At 38.6% G+C, this 18,709-nt stretch overlaps 2 protein-coding genes across 2 annotated transcripts; one reads left to right on the forward strand and one right to left on the reverse strand.

Annotated features, from left to right (window-relative positions):
* The first annotated feature begins 5,533 nt into the window (after window positions 1-5,533).
* dram1 (DNA-damage regulated autophagy modulator 1) lies at window positions 5,534-10,779 on the forward strand. The gene is made up of 7 exons (XM_085436674.1): window positions 5,534-5,906; window positions 6,240-6,307; window positions 6,518-6,660; window positions 6,755-6,932; window positions 7,933-7,991; window positions 8,578-8,670; window positions 8,760-10,779. Exons 1-7 carry the CDS (start codon window positions 5,776-5,778, stop codon window positions 8,796-8,798), a joined length of 711 nt encoding a protein of 236 aa, XP_085292800.1. The 5' UTR covers window positions 5,534-5,775; the 3' UTR covers window positions 8,799-10,779.
* A 10-nt stretch (window positions 10,780-10,789) lies between these two features.
* On the reverse strand, window positions 10,790-18,351 carry washc3 (WASH complex subunit 3). Its single transcript, XM_085436675.1, has 7 exons — window positions 18,136-18,351; window positions 16,932-17,030; window positions 16,771-16,836; window positions 16,540-16,674; window positions 13,697-13,813; window positions 13,551-13,615; window positions 10,790-13,461 (listed from the first exon to the last, which is right to left on the reverse strand). Exons 1-7 carry the CDS (start codon window positions 18,184-18,186, stop codon window positions 13,362-13,364), a joined length of 633 nt encoding a protein of 210 aa, XP_085292801.1. The 5' UTR covers window positions 18,187-18,351; the 3' UTR covers window positions 10,790-13,361.
* Window positions 18,352-18,709: the final 358 nt, after the last annotated feature.

The raw sequence follows: 18,709 nt of genomic DNA on the forward strand, positions 1-18,709 counted from the left end.
ATCAGTAGCATGTCCACTCTGTGCCGCGTAATCAAACTTTACCCTGCATGTAGCTGTTGACATAGTGTTAAACGACAGTAGTCTGGTGATTTTTTTTTTCTTAAATGTACTTCAAACAGGTAAATTTACATATAATCTATATTAATTACACATAAAGTGAAAAGTTATAAGAATTTTGTTCTTCTAATTTAGATGATTATGACTCATGAAAACCAGAAATACAGTAGTTCACTTAGTTATAATTATTAATTAACATTAATTAATAATCGCATTATTTTCTTTATCAATTCATTTTCAATGTAAGTGGATTGGGATTCAAAAGGCATAAATACAGCATGTCCTTTGTTCAGTAAATTCATCCACAATCACAATCGTCCAGATGACGATAATCAACACCCTCCACAAGGAGGGGCAAGTGAGCCACAGCAGGTCGTTGGTGGAAAGACTGGCTGTTCACAGAGTGCTCTAACAATGCATATTAGTGGAAAGCTGACTGGAAGGCAAAAGCAACAGCGGTATCCGCTGGCTAGAGAGGCTCAAATCAACTTTCGTGAGACAAAAGTCAATTTGAATGAATTACTCATGTTACTCAGGACTTCATGGGGAGTGGACTAAGGCTGGTGTCAGAGCATTAATAACTACCAACTGTTGTGTCCTAGTAGCAAGCACTCCTGAACCAGATACGGTGTCAGAAGAGTCTTACCTGGACTGAAGAGAGAAACAGAAACTTTTAAAATAAAGGTAAATTTTGCATTTCATTTGGAACTCAAGATCCTGGAGGCTGATGGAGGAGTGGAGAGACACAGACTCCAAGGTGTGAGAAGTTTCTGGGTGCATGGCATCTGCTGGTGTTTGTGGTGGTTAGTCCAAAGTCAACTTAGCTTCTACCAAGAGATTTTAGAGCATGTCAGCTTCCACCTGCTGACAGGCTGATTTCTTTAGCAGCTGCCCACAGTGCCAAAGCTACAACCAAATGATTTGCTGGCCACGTTATTGCTGTGCTTAATGGACCAGCCAACTCACCTAATCAGAACACCACAGAGAATCTCCAAATATGAGACATCATCACGAGGAAGATAAGAAACACTCGACCGAAAAGAGCTGAAGGCGGTTACCAGTTTGGCTCAGTGACCGAGCCAACGAAGATATGCAGCTGCCCAGGTTGGACTCTGACCTGAGGGTCTTTGCTGTGCGCTTTCTTGTCTCTTCTTCACTAATCTGTCTAACAAAGACTAGAAAGCCCAAAAGAGACAATTAGAAAAAAACCCAACCTGGTTATCAGTAATACATTAGCAGTACTACAACCTGATCACCTCCAGCTTAGGCTGCTGTAATTCATGGTAAAGGAGCCCAAAACCAAGTACAGTGTGAAATGAACATACAGTACTTACAGAAGTTGAACATTTCTGTAATACTAGTTATTTTTTGACCTCATAAAATACTCTAATAATCTAATAGAAATACTGGATGGATTTTTTATGCCATAATTATTCAAATTAAAGTTTAAAAATGCTCAAATGATTTCACTTAACATCCACCAAATACAGAATACATGAAAGCTTATCTTTTTTTTACTAAAATGCACTAGAATTAAGTTTTTCGTGTTTTTCAGTTGTTCAAATAAATTCAGTTTGTCCTTGATCATCATCACTGAACAACTGAATAATGTCATTTTATTATTGTCTTTATGTCATACTGTCATATGATTGAAAAGTCTCATGACTGTATTGCTGTTCATGCCACCACTTACAGTAAAAATGAAAATAAAAGTTTCTTCATAACACTGTATTGTGCAACTCCTGAAACCAGAATGTCAGCTTCTTTGGAGGAATCTCTGCTGCGTTTCAGTCATTTCTCCCTTTCCTCTATTCTGTCTGATGAAAGTCAAACCACATCATCATCATCATCATCATTATTATTATTACCATAATACAAGATTCCACTGTAATGTAAAACAATGCAACAATGACAGAGGCTGGAGTTTGAGAACAACACGACAAACGGGAGACAGGAAGTAGGGATTTTCTGACAGTTACGGGTTAGAAGGAAATGAATTGTGGAAACCACATGTGGTCAAGAGAATTCTCCAGAGTCCCGTGACGAGTAAGGACGATGTAAAGCGAGTCAAATGATGGTCTTCGTGGCAGGGACACAGCACATCACAGGTTGTTGCAGGAGTAGCTACTGAGAAACGTAAAAAGTAGCAGTGGTTCCCACAAGACAGTCTCGTGCGTTCCTTTAAATTCGGTGTCAGCCTCATATTATTATTAAAATTGCACTAAAGGAATGTATCAGATACAAATGTACTATATTGGTACACTTGAAATTATCTGACTACTAGCATGGAGCTTACGCAGGTGCCCTTTTTATACCTCACCTGTAGGTGTCATGCTAGATGCTGCAAATAGAATAGAATAGAAATAGAATAGAAAACTTTATTTGTCAATTTCTTCAAATGTACTTGCCATACAAAGGAATTGAAATTCACACTGTCCCATGCGTAGACATTGACAACAATAAAGTGCAGATGCACAACAAAAACAACCCTAACAATAAGGTAATATTAAATAGGTAACAGGATAGACAAGACCTAAAAATAAATAAAAGTAAAGTGTTCCAACAGTGTTCCCTGGAAAATAGTATACTAGTCTACTTGAGGTAGTCCCAGGTTGTGGTTGGTAGGGGTTTTTGTTTTAATGCAGCATAAGACTATAGCAGCAGTAATAGTAATATAATAATATAAATAGTGCTAAAAGAAATACTAAAAATATATAGCAGCAGGTGTGTGCAATTGTAATGCAGAGGTAATTGTTTGCAGTCAGGAATGTTTTCCAGTTCTTGGTTCAGAGAGTGTTTCCTTGTTGGAGAGTGTGCGTGGATGGGGGGTGGGGTTCCAGTAAACCATATTTCCCTGGGAACATGCGAATGCATACATTTAGCCTCCCAGCCTGAGTAACAGAGGACAAAAGACCTTAGACAAGCAAGTAACCAAGAAGCTGGTGGTTACTGCGAGAGACACCCAGAGTCTAGAAAAAATCAGGTCCAGACCTGAGGCCAACAGAGCATCTGAGACCTGTGCACCAAGGCTGAACGCTCCAAGAAGAAAACAAACAAAAGAAAGATGCGCCATGCTCGTAGGATAATTCCCACAAAGAATTAAAAATAGAATTACTGCAAAGGAACCTTAAAATATATTAATTACTTATACCCTGGCAGGGCCTCTTTGGATGAAGGTGTCTAGTGATAATGGCTGAAACACGTAATGAATCCAAGGTCCACTACTGATGATATGTCCCAAATTTAAAATGATAATCTAGATCAATCTTTAATCCCTAAACCTAACCAAGGAAGGAAAATGGCAGATTAGCCTGGGTAAAAGAGCGAACGTTGAGGCACACAACGATGTGTGCAGCTGGCAAAGTTTCTGGGCTGCCTTTCCTCATAACAGCCGTCCCTAAAGAGTCTCCCCATCTAAAGCAATGCATTATCAGGGACTGTAACATCTAGTCCTTTTAACCAAATGAAGTACCGCGTTATATAACACAGTAATTAAATTTGTATCTAGATGTGTTTGGCTGCTCAATGTAGGGAGTTGAAAGTATAAAATATAAAGAAAATATGAGGAAGCACGAATTACCAGACCAACCGGACCTAACTTGCTTTACACTGCTGTCATTTATGCTGTAAATGTTGGCATGAGGACAACGTGGTTCCCCATAGAAACTGAGTATTCCTGGGAAAGAACTAGAAAGTAAATCCAATTCTTCGGCACACATAGAAGGAGGCATTTTAAGTGCTTTTCATTCCTTTGTGTCACGGACAAGAAAAGTGAAAAGACTCAAATGTAGATTTAAAGATTTAATTGAACGCTTTTTGCACTATTTGCAGTTGTTCAGAAATTTACTGAAACTGTGCGATTCACAACTGTTCTGTTCTCATGGGTTGTTGATTCAGTTAAGCAGTAATTGCTTTTACAGGAGAGGCTGGAGGTGCGTCTTCTCAGTTTTCACAGCCACAGCTGCATCTAAGGGTACTCTTTTTGTCTACAGGCCAGGGAGCTGGTAAGTATTTCTTTGTGTGTAGAGTGGACAGGGATGTTTCCCCAGAATGGAGAGGCAGGTGGGCACACAAGGATAAGATCAGCAGCCGAATGATCCAGTAAGGGAAGGGCAGGAGAACCGTTGGAACCGTAGATTCATATCAGTTGTGTGTGGAATCTGGAATCTGGCAGTTACAATTACTACTTGTATAACATAAGTACAGTTACATCATGAACATTCCCACACATGCATGTACACAACAGAGAGATAGAAAGAACGCAACCTGAGAGGACATAAGGATCACGACAAGTACCTCCACAAAACTACATAAGTGTCAACAAGTCCCCAGCCACCACTCTTTTCTTTATATTTTGTTATGAAAATGAGAAATATGTGCAGGGATTTATTGAAACATCCAAACATACACGAAAATACTGTGCACAATACAATTAACTTGAAAGTCAATGTTTGGTATGACCATCTTTATTCTTCAACACAAGCTTTGGTGTAATTTCTTTAATAGTTCTTCACGCCTCTTGAAGGACCTTCAAAGGTCTTCTTTGGGTGTTTCTGCCTTTTCTTCTGTTCTCTGTCAAGATAATCCCGTGCTGCTTTAATAATGTTGAGCGTTGAGGTTCAGGCTCTGAGGAGGCCAATCTTCTGGGGCTCGCTGCCATGCTGAAAATGAAACAGTTTCCAATCAAATGGTTTCAAAATGTTAATGCGTGGTGGATCAAAACCTGACAGTAGTTGACGAGGCTTCAGTCAACAGTAGATGGATCAACTCAAGGGCCGGATGCATCACTCAGGTCCAAATTTGTTATCTTTGGCAATTTTCATAGATTCGACTAAAGAAATGGGAATAAATCATGTGTTTTTGCCACAGACTGCTGATTAAAAAGGGCCTTAAGATACAAGTTAAATTTGGTTCTTTGCTAAGTTGTCTGTTATGAGCAGACGAAACACTGGCCCATCGTTCATACCTCAGTGTTAAGTGACCTAACAAAAAAACTAAACTAAAACAAAAAAGTAAGAAATATCCCCCTGAAAATGTTCAGGTAGCTAGACTGGACTGAAAATGAGTGTAGGGGGAAAAAAAGTTATAGTCTAGAAGGAAAAATACAAAGAAATGAGTGTCGGTTCAAGAGTTTTGCACAGCTGTGAAATAAAAAAAAACGCATAACAAGTCATAATGTATAATTCAAAGACAGTTATTTTTACTTCACAAACGCAGGCAGTTATGCAGATTTTTCACTCTATAAACTCAAATCTGTTCATATAAATGTAGAACTGCTGCTCACTCTGCTGTGGAAACTCTGAGTATCACCTCCGGTTGAAGTTAAGTTAAAAGACACTTCATTAGTTTGGTATTTTGCTGTGTGTGTGTGTGTGTGTGTGTGTGTGTGTGTGTGTGTGTGTGTGTGTGTGTGTGTGCGTGTGCGTGTGCGTGTGTGTGTTTATAACACAAAGATCAAAAGGAAGAAGGAAGCGCTTGATCGCCCTACGGGGGAGTAGCTCTGGGCTAGAGGTTACTGTACACTGTATATGCTGCTTACTGGCAGAGGCCAAGTTCATTGTTGCTCACACACCGCTGCATGTGACTGTCGTTCGCAGACCACAGACGGCAGCTGACACTCCTGTTCCTACACCAGCTTTTCTTATCGCATGGCTCTGTTTACTCTGCGCATATATACGTGAGAGAAAGTCTGCCTGAAGCTGAGCGCAAAAACTGGAGATGTACTGGTTCGAGCAAGGTCTGTGCGTCCTGCCAGCGTTCCTGGTCGTCTGGTCTTCCGCCACTTTCATTATTTGTTATATCATCGCGATTTACAGGCACGACGTCGATGTAATCTTCCCGTACATAAGGTAAGTTTATTTGAAGAGCTCACACAAAGCAGCCTTTCTCTCATGCTCAACCTGATTCGGAGCCGTGGAAAACGTTTCATGAGAAAACGTCTTAGTTTCGGTTTCTTCCGCTATAACAAACACCAGCTGCGTGTAGCCTGCACATCTGTTTATTGTAGGAGACTAGCGGAAAAATGTTCTTTCACTTCGCTTTCATTAGAAGACTTTTATGTTAAGAAGAGGCAACTAAATGTTTAATATTGTACAAAACACAGTCACACAACCCACGTATTGTACGTTTAACCCGAACTGAAAATCTGCACGGGTCTTTACTCTTTTTCTTTTTCTTTTCAGCGACACAGGTGTCAGCCCCCCAGAAAGCTGCATTTTTGGTCTGATGACTTTTATTTCTGCATGTGCAGGTATTTGAAATTCCAGTGTGGACGTCTGCAGTGTCATCTCTGTGAACTGACTCTTTTTAGGCAACTCTGGGCTTTCCCTAAGGAGGAAGCATGCTTTCCAAAGATGCTTCTCACATTTCCCCTTTTTTAAGAAAATGAAAGTACAACTCATGGATTAGGGTAAATGTGTAGGTTTGCACACTCTCGTGACTCTCTGTGTTTTTTGCACAGGTGTGGGCACAATTTATGCCAGATACAAGCACGTGGAATTGCTGAGGGAGGACGCCACTAATGTGAGCGCACGCCTCAACAAAGCAGCGCTTTGGCTTGGTGTGATCTCATGTTTTGGCATGTGCATTGTTGCTACTTTCCAAGTATGTACTCACATTAAAATCACATTTAACACATCACAACTAATTCAGTGTAATTACAAGTGGTGCCTTTTCTTTTCTTTTTTCTTGATTGCAGGAAACAGTAGTGCAAATAGTCCATGATATTGGAGCAATTCTGTTTTTTGTCTGTGGCATTGTGTACATTATCCTCCAGTGTTTTATATCATTTCAAGCCCATCCTTATGGGTGCTCCAAGTATGTGTTTTGTGTGCGGGTCGCTATTGCCTCCCTTGCTGCTGTTGCATTTGTACCCAGTATCCTTTTTGAGTGTTCAAATGTCTGTGTGATTTAACTTTGTGATCATGATAACGATGATGAAGCTTTCATATATCAGGACTTAGAAAAATAAGTCATCTGGTCCTTCTTAGGTTTGAAAATGATTTAAATACAACTTTAGATGAACAATAATATGTGACGTATTATACCGTCATTATTTACTTATTTATATTTATTTATATTATTTATAACAAAAACTAAGCTGAAATGCAGAAGCAGTGTAGTACTGAAACTTTTTTTACTAGTCCCTCACATCGACTTTTAAAATAAATAATAGCACTGTGTATCATGTTATGTTCTATTCACCTGAAATTAGCCAAGACAAAGTTTTAAACAACCTTAGTTGTACATAATATGCAGTATAAATAACAGCCAAGGGTTTTAAAATGATTGAGAGACTGGGCAGCTCTTATGTGAAACAGCAAGTTGTTATAACGATTAAGAGCCACCACTGAAAAGAGTCTATCCCCTGTGCTTTTAAGCCTGGATTAGGACTTATTTAAGAGCAGCTGGTTTAGAGGCCTCAGTGCTCTGGTAGGATTGCAGGGTTTCAAAAGTGTGGCACCAAACCCTTGAGACTTAAAACCAAGTAAGAGAATTTTAAACTGAATACTGAAATGGAGTGGAAACCAGTCTAAGTAGGCCAGTGTAGGTGTAATGTGTTCACGTCGTTTCTTTCCCGTCAAAAGGCGAGCAGCTGCATTTCGAAAAGCTTGCAGGCAATAAAGACTGATCAGAGCCAACATATAAAGAGTTTCAGTAATCTAAAGAAGAAGTAATAAAAGCAAAGTCAGACTGTATTTACATAATTTTAACCCCTGCTGAGGGCCGGCAGACTTTTTATTACAACCTGATATATAAACTTTTTTTTTTGACTTTATTTTTCTCTTGGCAATATGTAAATGTATGACCTGCAGAATATTATGATTAGTGTCATTTCCTGTATCGACTCAGTGTTTTCCTTCACGGATAACTCAGCTGTCATCTGTGCATTTTACGTGAAACAAACGGAGCTGCACAGACAAAAGCATGACAAGGTAGGCCACAGTGTGTCAGCACATTGCATCAGATCACAGCACAGATCAGGAATAAAACGTATAGTGTCAAAATAGTGACATAAAGTGTCAAAATGTGGGAAATGTTTGGGGTTTTTTTTTTTTTTGGGGGGGGGGGGGGGGGGGGGGTCTAATACATAGATCCAACAAACATTCCCCAACATGTCAGTGATGATTTTTGGTAAATTTACTATTGGCATTAAATGGAAGTGTGTGCATAACACAAACATCTCACTGCCATGAGTCAGCTAAAAGAACTAGAAACCTTTTGTGGAAGTTAAGAGAGTCTGAAAAGAAGCAGCAGAGAAAAACAAATGGTGATGCAAATAATGTTCAAACGCCAATATCAGATAATATGTGAGAACTGTTTACCGTTGCCATTGTCCATTGTTCATCTGCGCTGCCTAAATGTGAGAAGTTGTGCAAAAAAGTATTCTAACAGTAAACTAGTCGAAGTATATTTGGCATCATTGGACAGAAAGTTCCAACATTTATGGACCAAAAATTATAATAATCATTATTAGATGCATAGAATTTTCTGATTTAAGCGTCTGTTTCCATCGTGCAGGACTATCCCTTCCATGTAGCCAGTGCAGTATGCGAGTGGATTGTTGCCTTTACCTTTGTCTTCTTCTTCTTCACATACATTCATGATTTCAAGGTCAGTATCTCACTGTCACACATAGTATATAGTTTTTTAATATATATTTATTCATTTGCTAAAATTCTTCTTTTTTTATTCTCCTACAGTTCTTTACCTTACGGGTGAAAGCAGAACTTGAGGATTAGTCTTGGAACATTTTGGGCCACAAACATTAAGATAAATAAGTATTTACATTTTATGTATGTATCTTTATTCCTGTCCAATTTCCCCTGGCTGAAATTTTGGTAGAATACAGTAGATACTTAAAAATATATCTATTTATGCATTTTAGTACAACTGGCTGTCTGTCACGTGTGACAGATGGAAAAACTATGCAAATACTGTATTATTACATTGTTTTTACACAAACTATTTTCAAGTGTACTTAATGTTGCCTGCTTACTTTGCACTTTGCTGTTGCCACACCAGCATGACACATTCTGTGAGAGCTCTGACTTTACATAGGAGAAGTTCATCACACAGTAAGCACATGATCGGTGCACTCGGGGCTAAATGACAATACCACTCAGACCACTCAGTATGTCTGTGGCTACTTGGCAGTCTGACCTGTCTTTGACTGACAGTAAATGTGTACTAGTTGTTGGTTTTGTGCAGAGGTTTATGAATTCCCAGTTTTATTGGATGACCACATTATTGCAACATCAAATTAAGGAGGAAAACCTCCTGCTGTGGATGCTCAGATTCACAGTTTTGGTTTCGGTATTTGAATCTGTCCTCTCCACATTGTTGACTCATGAAAAGTCCAACATGGTGTTTCTGACTGACATGAGTTACTGTATACTGTTCACGTTCTCAGTCATGCTAGCAGACACTCCAATATCATCTCTGGTGCTGCTACAAATGTAGATTTTCATACAGGTAATAGGAATTATGCTACTTTTTAGTAGGAATTATACAATATGAACCGAAAGTAAAGCTGGAATTCTGGAGGTTCATTCAATAGGGCTTCTGGCTGGTTTTTCACTTGTAACCTTACATCGTACGGTTTTAATCTAGGCAGAAGTTTCTGGTACCAAGTATGGATCTTGTACCTAGTAAGAAAAAGATATGTTTTTTAAGTGTGTAAGGTATGAGTCATGGATCATTTTAGGTGTGCAGGCTGACTTTAAAGTAAGGATGGCAAACTTTAGACAACTTTGATCTTAAATGAGCTGGACCAGTGGAATTACATGATAAATATGTAAAATCATAGAAAAGCTTTTGGTAATTTATTACCCAGACAGTCTTTGTCCAGTCCGCTGTCAAAAGCTTGAATTTATATAGATGACAGTGAAAAAACAGGAACTTGCTGTCATTTTCTTGTTTATCTATGAATTACTTTGGCGTAGTATGTCTGCCAAGCTCAAAAACATATCAGAATACAGTTAAAAGTACAAAGTCTATGCACTCCATCACATTTTCCAGACCTGCCAAGTGGCAAATTGGAGTCTTTACCAGGCCGATTCTGGCCCCAGGCCTTATGTTTGACACCCCATACATAAAGGGTGTTGGACTACACTCATCTTCCAAATATTGATTTTAGCAGGTGGGTGGGGTGAGACGTTTGTGGCATTGCAGCTGGTGTAATTTGGCGTAATTTATTTATTTACTTTTAGATGTTTAGAGGAAAACATCTAAAATTAAGAGCCACCGTTTTAGCCAAAAATCAGCAAAGTAAAATCACTGGGAGACTAGAAGAGGGCTGTAAAACTCTGAGAAAAATGTGTGATTTAGAGATTGTTACATAAAAGGAACAAGGGAAGATATTAACAAACTAGAAGGCTACTTGAAAGTTTCATTACCTTTAATCTCTCAGACAGAGAGACATGCAAACTGAGAAAAGTGGTCAAGTTTTAGCGGAGCAGCAGGCACATACTTCTGCTGAACTGCTCTCGACTGGAGCTGTTAATGTGGAGCTGGAATAAACGTACTGTACATTAAAGAAAATAAAAGGATCCTGCGCAGTGATGTATACAGGTTGTAACCATTTCACTACAGGTACTGTTTTTATAAGAGGGAAACATTTTATTTTTGTTTTTTCTGAACTACTTTTGTACTTTTGCTTATAAAATGAGTTACAACACAGATTGTAATGCACAGCTGAGATGCATAATAAAAGCACATATTTAAAAAAAGAAAAGAAAAAGTGTACGAGTGTTTATTTAAGGCAGAATCACAGATCCAGCATGGTGTTTTTTCAGTACAACTCCACACTTATCTCACTTCAATTTAGCATCTGTTAAAAGACATCTTATCCCTGACAGCGATGACATGATTGCCCCTCTTTCTCAGGCTTGTACCCACAAGCTTTGAATCACATGACGATGAAGAGTCGTACTTCCTACCAACAACAAACACCACAAGAAAGACTGCAGTTCACACATCACCTACAAAAGCTAGAGCATAACTCTACAAAACCAGGTGAAGATCAAGAGGCATGTCATTGGACTGACTGGCTGTAGAGTGTATTAGTACTCAGTGTCTTAATAGTACAGTAATTAATTTCTCTGTATCAAACATCAAAACTTAAGCAGCTTTGGGAAATTAACATTTTTCAAAGAATTTGAATATCAAACAACAAACAAATATCAAAAAGAAAATAGTTTTATTGTTATAAATTATTAGATTCAACTAAATGGATGAAAGTGCACTAGGCAGTGCTGCAGGTACGGATTTAAAGTCTTGATAAAGAATATTTTAGTCTGAACAGCATCCTCTTTTTCCATCAAGGTTACACAATAATCAAAAAGATTACTGCACAAGTCTTACCATTATTGGAGAATAAACCATTTCTGAATAACATGGCAAATATTAGCCACTTTTGCTCATAATCAGCAAGTGTTTATGTTGTGATGTCTCCGAAAGACGGCGCTCCGATACCTACATTTGTTGCTCGAATAAAGGTGGTGTGGACACTTATACTACATTTAATTTATGTAATGTAAAATCATTTTTTTCACCTCCATCTCTTTAAAAAATAAAAAAAAAAATCATACCCATACATCATACAGAGTGAGGAAATTATTATACGTGAGTCTGATTAGCAGCTGCAGAGCAACTTTTCCTTTGTGTGAGTTGATGCAGATATGACAGGCTCCATGAATGAGATCAGTCATAGGTTTCTCATTGAGCCTCGTCCAAGTACGACACGTTGCTGGCTCTGCCCGTGACGGCTGGGTAAACACAGACGTGAGGGCAGCTCGAAATGCAAGCACACCTGGCTGATGAACGCATCAGCCAGCACAATCAGGAAGTCATATTCAGGAGTGTAATACAAACCTTAGGTGAGATAGTTAAGCACTTTAGAGTGAAAACAAAAAGCATTTATAGTATAACACATGTAAGAAGTGTGAATCTTCCCATTTAATTCTTCCCATTTAAACCACAGATCAGATCAGTTCATACCTCTGCTTTTATTTAGAGTGGATAAATAACAAAACCGAGATAAGTTTTTTTCTTTTTTTTGCCACAAGTCTGATCTCTTTGATAATGAAAAAAAAATACACCACGTCACTACTGTGATGTATATCCAAGTTCAGTTGCTGCACTGGACTTTCCTTTATTATTACATTTCACCAGGCATGGTGAAGACTATACTGTATATAGTATAGGATGTAAATGATATATAGTCTTTGTGTTAGAACTGTTACGTATTTACTTCTAACTTAAAAATAATTAAACAACAGTACAATTTTTTTTAAAAAATAGAGAGAAAAGCGTTTCAAGATCCAAAGATTTAATTTACCCCTGAATGCACATGAACATATCCAACATTGAAAATACCAACATATTTGTTCTTCCTATTAATAAAGTTTATGCGGAGGCAAAAATCTATGGAAGCTCGTTTTTGCCACTCAAAAAAAAAAAAAACTTATTTTAATTTCAATTTTTATTTCATTTTTAAAAATTTAATTAGGTTCCGAAAGTCTGAGTTATCAATGGGAAAAAATTCAGTGGCAGTAATAAGCCTCCATAGAACTGATGTGAGCTGAGGGGAGTAGTTAAAATATTTCAACTTTACCAAAAAGTTCACTTCATGCTACATGACCTCAGATTCTCCTCAGTGCCGATAAGAAATAAAAGACAAACTTGAGGTAATCTCGAGCTGTATAGTTGAACTTTGCTTTGAAACAGAGACAGGAAAAAGGAGAAGGTTTAGATGAACATGAGTAAATGTTTGGGACATTATGTTAAGTTCTAAATTAATGTACTGTAACTTGATTCCTTCTCATCCTGCTGGTTGTTAAGAGTGAATGTTCATGGGTTTCCAGCTATATTCTCTGCAGCTGGTGTGAACACAACATTTCAGACATTAGACATTAGTGATTAGTCAGTGGTGCAACTACCACAGAAGACCTCTATGTGATATGGTTTGGTTTTGTTAAAACACTTGCTACTGTCATCTTCTGACTGCTGCTTGTATGATTAAGAGGAAAAAATGATCTCCTCCTCTTGAAAAGTAATTTATGAGAAAAAAATTTTTTTTTCAAAAATAAAGGTCACTGAATGACTAAACAGGAGAACCAGTTCAGCTCTTTTAAACTGAAACTACAGTCACTCAATTTGGATTTCCTGTTTCAGGCACCTACATTCACACCACCTCCTTCGAAGCCCTTAACAGGTACCTCATACTTCCTCGCTACGGGCCTAAAGCTGTGCAGACAGCGATGGATGAGGAAACTTTGTGTGTTGAGGACAAATGAGCAATTTCAGTCACTAAAAGATGATTCACTATCAGAGTTGCTGCCGGCAGCGTCTTGGTCCTCTGAGGTCTTCGTTCCTCCGTCGGGCACGGGGGCATCAGGTGTGCTATGGTCAACAGAGAACAAGTCACATATTGTTTGTCAGTTTATCAGAAAACTGGTAATAACCAGAACAGTAATTTAAAAAACGCTCACTCAAGCAGATTGGGATCCAAACCCTCCATGACCATTTTATTCCGTATGGCCATCACCGGAACCCCCTGTGGCACATTAAACATCACATTAAGGCACAAAACTAAACCGTTACGCAGGTAACCACAGCAGCAGTAATAATAACTCACCACTTGAACCATTTTCAGGTATCGGGCATAGCGCGGGTCTTTGGCCACCGTCATGACGTTCTCTGCAGCCGCTTCTGCTTTTTGCGTCGCTGAAGCTTCTGGTGTGGTCTGAGCAGGCTGCAACATGACACATGCACAGAAACGAAGGCAGAGTGAAGCGGTTTAGATGACAGTAGATATCCTGACAGGTTTTACATTTTCATAGTTTAAGATATGTTTTTAAATCAGGTGATACAATTTTGGAAGTACCTGGAAACATACACATTTCATCACTTTGTTTAGGGGCGTAGTGCTACCTGTTTATTTCTTTAAGGGACCATGTACTAAATATATTAGTCACATGAAAGCAAAAGATGCTTTGTATTAGATTTAGCTACTAGCTACTACTGTCCATCTGCAGGCCCTGGGCAGTTAAAAACCAGTGAAATCACCAAATAACAGATATGCACATGATGAAATACCAAATAAATATGTGCATAGACACACATATAATAAAAAACAAATAGATTTTGCAAAAACAAAAAGAAAATTATAATGAAATTAATTCTCAAAATCCTTTTTTTATCCAAATCATGAGAGGAGAATCTGTGCAAATCTGCAAATCCTTTGGAAGCAAATTCCAAGCTTTATTTTATCTGTTAGGGAAAGTAGACTGTAAAAAAGTGGTGCCTTGCTCAGGCACGCTACAGTGCCCCCTTGTGGTGGACCCGATCGCTCTGCAAATTTGCTCAGAGCATTTGATAACTTTTTGAATGGTGAATGCTAACTTAACAGCAACTTGCTCAAAGACATTACAATGTACATGCAACACTCCCAGCAACAAGATCATAAAAAATGATTGGTGAATACACTAAACAGCAACGGTCCTATGATGGAGCCCTGTGGGATCTCATAGTACAGGATTTCAGTGATGATATTTAGCTTAAATAAATCTTCCCCTGTAAGACCATCTCCTTTGGCATTCAGTCATTCATCACACCTTTCTCTACTTAAACAGGTCCCTTTTCCCCTTTTCCAGAGATTTGTTGCCCCCCCCTCTCATCTATTCTCTTTTGTGGTAGAATAATGCATGAAGTGTTAACTGTAAAAAGTAAGTGTGCAACAATACACAAAATTCACGGTTCGGTTCGATACTTTGGTGTCACGGTTCGATATTTTTTCGATACAAAAAAAAATGTTCATGCCTTTTTAATTTGTCATTTATTAAAATTATAAATATATATTTTAACTCAAAAGTACAGTTTTTAAATTTAATGTTGCTGAAACAACAAAGGGATAAAAAAAAATCTGATTGAGGAATCACTCATCTTTGGAAAGGAGAGTTTATTACAGAGAAATGGCTCTTTCCAAAATAAAAGCTATACTATACGCTTCTTGTTTGTAGCATCCGTGCTTGTTGTTTTTGTCTGCTTCCACTTGTCTTTGCACTAGGATGCTGTTGGAGTAAATGTGCAGTCATATTCGTTGTGTTCCCACTAGTGCTGTCAGCGTTAATCTCGTTGAAATGGCGTTAAAGCCACAACACGGCAAATCTCCGTTAACGAGCTACCACGGATCGCCCCGTGCGTGGGGCTGGACGGCGTCAACACGTTAACGAGCTAACTGCGCTAACACACTAGTTCCCACCAATGTAATTGAGCATTGCGTGGCACAACCGACATACTGTTTTTCTTTTGTCCATGACGCGCTTACCTTCAGGGTCATACGTCACATGAAAACCAAAATAGTTCCAAACACCACATCTGAATGAGGGTGGGGGAGGTTCAATTTGCCATGTTGCAAGGAGAGCTTAACTTCTGTCTCGCTAGCTTGCCCTGCGCTCAGTGAATCTGCGTTCGACTACTCCGCCTAGGCTGCACTGTCGAGCGCAGATCCACTCAGCGCTCAGCACAGACAGCATCGTCAGAAGGAAAGTTGATAAAATTAATTAAAAAATTTGTATTGTTCGATACATATGCGTACCGAACCGAAAGCACTGTATCGAACGGTTCAATATCGATACGAGTATCGTTGCACCCCTAGTAAAAAGATAAATGTTTTGTCTTTAAATAAAAAAGTTTGACTTTTCCACAACATGTTTCTGCAAATGTTTCACAATAAGAGAAATGAAAGCCTGTAAAAGTTTTCTGTTTGAGGTCCTCTTTGCAAGGGATCTTTCAAATAACATTTATGCTCTTTTCATCATCTCATTTACCCTAAACTATCTTCATGTGGCTCTTTTTTAAAATTGCTCCACTGGTAGATATAAATAATACAAGTGGGAGATTCCTGCTTTGAAGTTCTTTCATTTTCACTTCAGTAACAGAGGTGGAGGTCATCAAAACCACTACAATTTGATTATATTCCCAAAAAGAAAAAACACCAAAGTTTAATTTGTCTTCAACTACTTCAGTTTTTTCTCTTTACTGGCTCTCTTGCATTAAAAGAGCTACTCTGGAAACAACTGAACTTCAGCCAGATAAAGCTCCATGGAAATATTCCCTTTCTTCATCTAGAGGAAGAAAAACAAAAACCACATGTGGTGGGACATCATCCCACTGTAGTCAAAACAGTGGAAATTTTTACTTGAATGTCTGGACAACAAATACAGAAGAGAAAAGCTGCTCTGGCTCCCATCGTGTCAAAGATATATTAGAGGAGCCTCTCTCAATGTGGGATTGTCAAGTTGAAAATGGACTAAACAGGTCAGATATTAAGTTCTAATTAGGTGGTCTTGGGGGTGCTTTGAAACCTTTGTCTGCTCACAGGTTTATTTTTAAAACTGTCAAAAAAAATCCTCGACTTTGCAGTTCAGCGAAGCTGGATGGAGCTATGTTTCCATGTGTACGAGTTTGTGTATCTACCTCTTCTTGAGGCGCTGCTACTGGACCATCGATTTGGCTCTGATTGGGGATGATGGGTCCATTGGCCTGTGCAGTCTGCTGCTGCTTACTGAGTCCTTCGACTGTGACGTCCTCCAGTCCAGGAATGGAAGACAACTACACAGAGCACAATATTGCTCCATAAATATCAAGTAAATTGGCATGAAATTAAGATAATGTTGCACTGCAGCCTGCAGAGGCTTCAGAACTCACCTTGGCCTCCAAAATGCACAGGCTGGTTTCTATCTGCTGTATGCGAAGAGATATGTTTGCAAGTTTCTGGGGGAAGATGTTATACAACAGTTCAGGATTTAAGTGTTACAGACATTTTTTGTTTCATGACGAGAACAGAAGAGAAATAAAGATAAACAAACCTCTTCACACACTGTGGAAAAGCGGTTAAGGAAGCGGACAGTGTGTGCAACAAATTGATTGAGATAGGCAACAATTTTTCTCTGCTGGATCGCAGGAACCTGAAGGAAACACAGGAAAAGGAATTTAAGGTAGAAGGAACATAAGTGTAATATAACAAGGAAATGAAACAACTCCCAGTCCAATCTCCCCTTAAAGCAACTTCTCCTCCCTAGGCTGCACACATCTTCTTTCCCCTGCTCCTTTTAGGTGTCGGCACATCAGATCATTCACCTCCACTTCACCCTGCCCTGAAAATCATCCTCCTTCACTTCATCCATGAACCCCCTCTGTGGTCTTTCCCTTTTGCTCCTGCCAGGCAGCTCCACGTTTAACACCCTTTGTCCAATATATCCCTCCTCTGCACATCCAAACCATGTCCGCCTTGTCTCCAGGTCCACCCTGATCACTCCCAATCAAAATCTGAACATTTTCATCTTTTTAACAACTTCTTTAGTAGTGCTGTCTCCAAACGATATATATGCCATTTCATATTTTATTGTTATGTTTTGCTTTCTTTTTATTTTCTCATTTTCTGTCTTTTATAACCTTTTAATCAGTTTTTTGTGAAGTATCTTGCTTTTAAACGTGATGCAAAAATATTTTTATTATTCTTGTGAAAAAAAATAATGAGTAGAACAAGTTTAACATACTGACAGTCATTCACAGGCAACTTCAAATGCTGAATGCAAAATATACCACTTATATTTCACAAGAGCAAAACAGCATTTTAGATTAGCTAATATTGCCCAGAACGGTTAATAAAATAAAAAGCATCCCTTCCCGAAAAACAGTTATTTATACAAAAGACAGACATTTTCACTTCATAGATTTATTTTAAACAAAACTGTTTAAAAAAAAGATAAGCGTAAGTATATCTCTTTGCAAAGGTTAAATCTGTTAACCTGGAAGATCAAGTGTAGAAACAACATATATTCACTTCAGAAAAAAAAAATCCCACATTTATCAGGGAAATTGAACTACAAGCGCTTGCGACAGTCATATCTGTTAATGACTTACAAGCTATAGGCTTCTATCACCGATAAACAGCCTTTGTGTTATCTTACTTCTTAAACAAAACATATGTCAAGCAGCTCTGCTTGTGCCTGCTTTCATTTCCTCACCAGCTACTCAAATAGCTATGTTAGCTAACTAGTCAACGCCAACCTTGGTAAGGTCGACTCCAGAGCCCACGATGGGCAGCCCGTCCTCGTCCATGTTGGATGGCTGAAGATTAAAGTGCACTTTCAAATTCAGCAGCAAGAAATTTCACTGCAAAAAAGACCGAAAACAGGTTATTAAAACATTTACATATGTGAAACGGTTCACGTGACTCTGGGTTGCGTGATCACGTCCTGACGTCACCAACTGCGTAGCAGAAGTCTGCCTCGAAGTCGCACTTCAAAAACCCTCGAGCCTGTATTTTTTTTTAACCCTGTATTTTTTCTTGTTCCCCGCTTTACCTAAATTATATGCACTGTCAACCGCCATGTTTGTATTTTTCTGTAAATTGTTTGTGTTAAAATAAAGTTAAGAGGGGGTGGTGGGTTGGGTGTTACTTCAAAGTAAAAGTGGAACTTTTGCTACATTCGGAGCTAATTGTAATTTAGCCATGAAAATATCATTGTTGTATAGAATTTGCATTTATTTAGTTATTTATTTATAGGTTTTTGACAACAAAAAATAAAGAACAGATTATAGGAGGCAAGCAAAACAATGAACTCAAACAATGAGGTCTTCA

The sequence above is a fragment of the Copadichromis virginalis genome, linkage group LG17 (genome assembly GCF_057382275.1).
Source record: "Copadichromis virginalis isolate Kocher_CV1m ecotype Utaka linkage group LG17, C_Virginalis_male_GT1.1, whole genome shotgun sequence".
Lineage (NCBI taxonomy): Eukaryota > Metazoa > Chordata > Actinopteri > Cichliformes > Cichlidae > Copadichromis > Copadichromis virginalis.